This window comes from Neolamprologus multifasciatus, chromosome 3 (genome assembly GCF_963576455.1).
Source record: "Neolamprologus multifasciatus chromosome 3, fNeoMul1.2, whole genome shotgun sequence".
Lineage (NCBI taxonomy): Eukaryota > Metazoa > Chordata > Actinopteri > Cichliformes > Cichlidae > Neolamprologus > Neolamprologus multifasciatus.
In genome coordinates this window covers 23,670,556-23,677,250 of record NC_140441.1, presented here as the reverse complement: position 1 = coordinate 23,677,250, position 6,695 = coordinate 23,670,556, and the positions used below count along the sequence as shown (strand labels likewise).

At 41.7% G+C, this 6,695-nt stretch overlaps 1 protein-coding gene across 3 annotated transcripts; it reads left to right on the top strand.

Annotated features, from left to right (window-relative positions):
* Position 1: 1 nt before the first annotated feature.
* Positions 2-6,080, top strand: gmpr2 (guanosine monophosphate reductase 2). 3 transcript variants are annotated; one of them, XM_085153887.1, is made up of 10 exons: positions 2-96; positions 485-646; positions 919-1,038; positions 2,516-2,599; positions 2,694-2,867; positions 2,951-3,032; positions 3,290-3,396; positions 4,680-4,722; positions 4,813-4,972; positions 5,062-6,080. In XM_085153887.1, the coding sequence occupies exons 2-10, from the start codon at positions 560-562 to the stop codon at positions 5,249-5,251; spliced, it is 1,047 nt and encodes a 348-aa protein (XP_085010013.1). In that variant the 5' UTR covers positions 2-96; positions 485-559; the 3' UTR covers positions 5,252-6,080. The 3 variants fall into 3 exon arrangements, with proteins under 3 accessions (XP_085010013.1, XP_085010014.1, XP_085010015.1); XM_085153888.1 differs by having other exon boundaries at positions 23-119; positions 502-646; XM_085153889.1 differs by lacking the exon at positions 2-96 and adding an exon at positions 138-404 and having other exon boundaries at positions 502-646.
* The last annotated feature ends 615 nt before the right edge of the window (positions 6,081-6,695 follow it).

The following is a 6,695-nucleotide window of genomic DNA, read 5'->3' as shown; positions in this document are numbered from 1 at the left end:
CTTAAAAACTACAAGGCGGGTGCCGGCGGGCGTCCGCCACAATAAAGTTTCCCGCCAGTGGAGACGGAAGCTGAAGCGGTGAGATTCGGACCAGATCTGTCATTTTCATTTTCCCAACGGTCAGTACTTTGTTTTGGTAAATTATTAAACTGGTAGATAACTCACTCATTTTATTGTTATTAGCTCATGCTTACATGAACGGTCTGTGAGTGACTTCACCTATTAATCCCGTTATGTGGTGTAACCTTGAATTTTGACACCGGAGCTAAAAAAGCAGGACTCATTAGCTACAGAAGGACTTAGTCCATTTTCGTAACGCAGTCCCGGATTTTCCCCGAGTTTCTTTTTCAGTCCTAGAAGGATTCTTGGCTTTTTGAGGGTCCCTCCTGACGTCAACTTTGACCGTACCTGCTTACAGTTACTTGTTTTTCATATACATGGCTGTATGAATGACAAAGTAAGGGGTTAACCTTAACATAAGAACTTTCCTCTCTTTCATAGATCCGCACTGCTCCATCTTTTTCCCTGTTAGACCGGCTGCTGCTGCTTCTTTTCGGAAATGCCTCGTATAGAGAATGACATCAAGCTAGACTTCAAGGATGTGCTTCTCCGGCCAAAACGGAGTACGCTGAAGTCTAGGAGCGAGGTGGGTAATGCAGCTGTGCGCAGTTTCCACAGGAAACCAGACTGACCTACATGCAGATGTTTCCATTTGCTAAATCATTAGCTATTCTTGGAAAGTGAGCCCACAGGCCATGCGACAGTACTTTAAAAGGGGCACAAAATACAGTCTTGTGTGGCTCTGCGAGTCACCGCAAATCACTGATGGGAATTCCAAATAACTAAAATAAATGTTTTGCCAGCTGGTTGCATAAGTTAATTCTTAAGTATTTTTTTTGGCCTCCTCATCTACCACAGGTTGACCTGATGAGGAGCTTTACCTTCAGGAACTCTAAGGGCAGCTACAGAGGGATTCCCATCATCGCTGCTAACATGGACACTGTGGGGACCTTTGAGATGGCTGTGGCTTTGCACCAGGTGCAGAAATGTTTGCTGTTATGTATTATTTCACTGAGTAGTACTGCTGGCAGCAGTAGGGAGTGATTAAAGCAGTCCAAACAGAAATAGGTGAAACTAAATTTATCTAAGCCATGAATAATGTGAGTGCCAGTAATCCCTACATTACACACCTGAGGATGGGCACTGATTCTCTTACCTGTCCCTGCTGAACAGGGATTAAAAACAGGAGTCTGATGCCTCAGTTTAAATGTTGGTGGCTTACATGTGGAATATTTCTATATCAATAGAATGATAATACAACAACTGTGTGTTTGTTTGTATTATCTTACAATTATATTGACCTTCTCAGCCACAAAAAGATGACGACCACATCACAAACACACACTTTTTTGTGTGTGTGTGTCATTCATTAATACTGCCCCTAATGGCCATCAGATGTCACTGCATGAGCAGTGTAAATATCAACAATTCACTGAGTTCTTTTGATTATTCAGAGGCATCCAATGGAAGACAAACCACTGCTCAGTAGACCATTTAACACTTTATTACTTCTAGAAGGGAGATGCATCTTGCATGACACGTTGCCGCGGATCTCAAAATGGTGTTGCGCCCCCAACAGTTTTATTACAGAAGCTCTCTCATTCTAGTCTAAACAACAGTGTCCCTGTAATTTTTCACTAGAGATAATTCCCTCTTATCTACATTTTCTTAGGCAAGTGTGAGCGAGAGTCTGCAGCTTTCTACTCCCCAAGGACACATGGTCTCATGCCTTTATTTTTCAGGGCTGTGTCCACTTAATACTATCTGTATAACTTTATAACACTTATTATTAATAAAAAGCATAGTATTATTGAGGCACTGCAAATTATTTAATCCCAACAGCAGTGACACCACTTTTCTGTAGATCTCAAAATAAACCATGCAATGCCATCTGGAAAGTGACTGAATGGTAGCAGCTTCATTATTCAGCATGAGGGTGGTTTCAAACACACTGCCAATAAAGTTAAATATACGTGAATATAAAAAACACAGTGGATCACTATCAGCCATGGATTGGCCTCCTCAGAGTCCAGATTCAATGTTATTGAAGCAGCGTGGGATCATCTTGACAGAGAACAGAACAAAAGGCAGAAACATCCGAAGAAGAGCTTTAAATGTCCTTCAAGAAGCCTTGACAACTATTCCTGAAGATGACTTAAAGAAATCACAAGAAAGCTGCCTCAGAGAGTTCAGGTTGTGTTGAAGAATAAAGATGTTCACACCAAATATTGACGCTCAAACTCGTTAGAATTGTGCAAACTATTTTTTTGCCTTACATTTTGTATGTTCATGCATTTTTGCACAAATAAATCACTTCACCTATTTCCCATTTTTCTACCAAAATATATAGAAACTTGGGTGGCTCAAGACTTTTGCACAGTACGATAGGCTGTGTTCTCGCACTGCTGTATGTCTGCATGGATAACCTAATTTTGTTCTTTGTGTCTTCCTCCAGTTTACTCTGTTCACTACAGTCCACAAACATTACACGGTGGATGACTGGTTGGAGTTTGCAGAAAAGCATCCAGAATGTCTGGAGGTACTCACTGCTGTTTGAACCAGTTATTCTGATGAGGTTATTAATGGCGTGTTAACTGTAAGACGAGTCACACTCTTCTGTGTTCGTCTCTCAGAGTGTGGCAGTCAGCACGGGGACCGGTGACGGTGACTTTGAGAAGATTTCGGCCATTGTGGAGGCGGTGCAGCAGCTGAAGTACATCTGCGTGGACGTGGCAAACGGTTATTCAGAGCACTTTGTCCACTTCGTCAGAGACGTTAGGGAGAAGTTCCCCTCGCACACGATAATGGTCAGTTCCTGTCTGTGAATCCCTTTAAATGCCCGAGGAAAGCGACATTTCTCGGATACGTGCTGATTTTTATTTTTGCTCAGGCAGGGAACGTGGTAACAGGAGAGATGGTGGAAGAGCTGATCCTCGCCGGCGCCGACATCATCAAAGTAGGCATCGGACCAGGTGAGCCTTAAGGCACTCTGCACTTGATCTTAGCACACTCGCCGTGAGGTTATCTTGCCTATTTTTCTGCACAGGCATATTTAAATTATAAGAACATTTTCTATATTTATATAAAATTACCCACCTTGTTTACATTCCTTTTTCTCTGCTGGTAGCTATTCATATTTGCCACCATGCAGTCAACGTTCATTTGCCACATAAAGACTCAACAGTGCTTAAAACTGCTGTTTCCTGTTTGGCTCCTCCTTCCTCTTCAGGCTCTGTGTGCACCACCCGCAAGAAGACAGGGGTTGGCTATCCTCAGCTGAGCGCCGTCATTGAGTGTGCAGATGCAGCCCACGGCCTGGGTGGCCACATCATCTCAGTGAGTGCAGTCACGATGAGAAAAGTTTGAAGACGGCATGTTTCCTGTGTTAAAAGGAAGCACACAGGAAGTGGTCGAAGGAATAGAAATAGAAGTGTGTCTCAAACCACGAGTTCTTTTTTTTTTTTTTAAATTTTTAATCCTTTTGAATCAATAACATATGCCATTAATTTGTAAGGTTTCTAGGTGCACATGGTTGAGTTTTATCTGTTTCCTGTATGTAAAATATGGACAGTACATTGTGTTATGCACTTTAAAACCTGCATTCTTTTTAACGGCCAGCAGGGGGCGGATCCTGTGGTCAAGTCGGATTTAATACATCGATAAGAAGCTGCCCCTTTTTGAGTTTTTTCATCTGAGATCTCAGTAAACACTCTCCTAAAGTGTTTATGGTCTCAGCCGTTGCTTAAAGTCTTATTTATTGCAAAATATTAATTTTAATAGATTTTGGTATATTTATATTTAGGGTAAAATAGAAGGTAAAGGGGGGTGTCCTCCACCCACGGTGGTTTTTCTGTGGTTAATAAGTGACTGTTGCAGCGACATGTGGCTTAACAAAAACAAAATAAGGGCTCAGTTCAAGGTTTCGAAAAGGAAGTGTGCAAAACAAGCCCCACCAATATTATGACTGATGCTACTACTGATGGTTGGTCATTTGAAAATCAGATATATAAGTTAAACAAACTTTCCTAACATTTATTTCGTGGAGTTATTTATTTACTCTTTTACACTTTCCCCGGTTGCTTGGATCAGCTGGTTGTTCCTTTTGTGTTGCCAACCAGAATCCCCTCTGGTGCACATCTGCATGTTTGAAGAGTGTTTGTCCCGCGTCTTCTTTCCTTTTTTGACCCAAATCGATAATATCAGCTGATATCCAGATCTGACCATAAACTCGCTTTCTATTTTTAAATCGCATCTCAAAGCCCATCAGTTCAGACCTGCATGCTCTTCATTATAACATGTTCTTAGTCTGTTTACCCGATGATCATTTTATTCTCACTGTTGTTATTATTACATTTATCTTTTATGTACTGTGTGTGTTTTCCACTGTTCCTGGACAGAGTTCATTCATTCTTGTCATCTAACAATACAAAATGTTCTGCACTCTTCCTTTAAGCCGAGACCTGTGAGACAGAAACTGACATTGATTTATCTTTAGTTTATTACTCATGGGCCGTAGCCTGATGAAACTACTGACTGTAATTCCCAGGTCAGTGTTATTTGTTAGAGTTGTGCAGCCATGATAAAGTCACGCTCGTAACGCCTTGTTTGCTTTCACACAGGACGGGGGGTGCACTTGCCCGGGAGATGTCTCCAAGGCTTTTGGTGAGTTGCTGTGTTTTCAAAGAGAACTTGAACTCCAATCTTAGAAAGTATAACTAGCGTGAAAACTGAGTTTGCTTGTTTGGCTCTCAGGTGCTGGAGCAGACTTTGTGATGCTCGGTGGTATGCTGGCCGGCCACTCGGAGAGCGGCGGCGAGATCATCGAAAAAAACGGCAAGAAGTACAAACTGTTTTACGGCATGAGCTCCGACACGGCGATGAAGAAACATGCGGGAGGCGTGGCTGATTACAGGTTGGCGTCAGGTGCTTGGCTGTTAGAGGAAGGTTATTTAGTTGAAATGTCTCCCCGGAATGTCATTCATTCATTTTCTTTGCCTCCAGAGCGTCGGAGGGGAAGACCGTGGAAGTTCTCTACAAAGGTCCGGCGGGCGACACCATACGAGACATCCTGGGAGGGGTCCGCTCCACCTGCACGTATGTCGGTGCAGCCAAGCTGAAGGAGCTGAGCCGCAGGACGACCTTCATCAGAGTCACCCAGCAGCTCAACACCGTCTTCGGGAACGACAGCTGAACGCCCGGCTTTGCAAAGAAAGAAGCGGCGCCGGTTTGACTCCCACATGCCATTTGTCTGTTAGTCTGGTGTAAACTGAAGCGAGCAGACGTTTTATTACTTAAAAACATCATATTTTGATACTCGTTCTGGTAGTATGATGTTAACATTCAGCGCAGCTCTAGCTGTGTAAGTTCCACTCTCTATAACAGAAGTATTTTCCAGCACAGACTCTGGGTTTCATCACACTCTGAATATTTCAGGTCTGAGTGTGTTTCCAGGTAGTAAGATGCAGGCTACCTCTGCAGGCCTGCTCTCTCATCATTCCAGTGCAAACTCCTAAAAGCCTTTGTCACTGACATATAAAATTATCGTAAATGTCTTAAATTATTTATACATCCTAAATTTTCTGCAATTGCTGTAACAAAATTATAACATCGACTTGTTTTTTAGAAAACCTGTCATTCCTTTGCTAAAGTTTTGCACTTTAATGAGTTATACTTTCTATAAATGATCTGTCTATTTGTACTTTTGTCTTACCTGGTTCAGCTGCTCCTGATCAATACCAAAGTTAGTTTGTGTTTCCTTTTACAAACGAGAGCTTCAAGTGGATTTACTGTAATGATTAAAGCCTTTAAATAAACTGATTCCTTCATGTTAGCTTCAGAAGTCCTTCAGTGTGAGTATTTAACAGTATTTAGTTTCACACAGTTCATTTCAAATTGTTCTTATGTAAACTGTTATTTTTTCTTTGTCATATTTGAGTGAAGATTAAAAAAAAGGCAGTTTTTATATTTCAGAAGTCACGTTACATTTCATCCAGTCAATAAAAACCTTCCACAACTTCAAACTCCAATGATTTTATTATTGATTAGATCATTTACAGTGTGTACACATGAAGCTAAATATTTCTGTTTACTTACATCAGTATCTTAGCCTCCTCCCATCAAACCTGCACAGGGATAAATGCACATGATCCAGTATGGAAGACACATAATTAGCCAAAGTGCCTGCATTGATAAAGCCTGTAAGCAGGGCCCAGAGGATGTTCAGGGGTGATCTTGAAGCATGCTGAAAGGTTACTTTGATACAAAAACATGTCGACTACCCCAGCTGTGAAGCAATAACACATTCAATACCAGCAGATTGAGACAAACACTTTAAAAAGGAAGGCTGGATAAGAAAACTACATTATATTCAAGTCCCAGAACAGAATGACAAAATGAAAAAAGGCAGCTTTTATATTTCAAAAACTCACATTTGTTATGGAAAATTCTAGTTTATCCTCACATATAGATTTGTGTGTTTAGGTATAACCTTTGTATGCTCAGAAGGATGAAACTCGGGGCCAGCGCCAGGAGCTTCCTGGGAAAACATGGTGGGAGTTGCTCTGTGCCCAGCCACAGCCCATGGGACAGAAACCTGTTGTAACTAAAAGATACAGAGAGTTGTGTGTGGAGGGGTA

What these genes read in the sequence shown, in the direction of transcription:
- gmpr2 (XM_085153887.1), top strand. Translation starts at nt 560, where the DNA reads ATGCCTCGTATAGAGAATGACATCAAGCTAGACTTCAAGGATGTGCTT. An exon ending in CGCTGAAGTCTAGGAGCGAG is followed by an intron (nt 647 to 918) that starts GTGGGTAATGCA and finishes CATCTACCACAG; the next exon opens with GTTGACCTGATGAGGAGCTT. An exon ending in AGATGTCTCCAAGGCTTTTG is followed by an intron (nt 4,723 to 4,812) that starts GTGAGTTGCTGT and finishes TTTGGCTCTCAG; the next exon opens with GTGCTGGAGCAGACTTTGTG.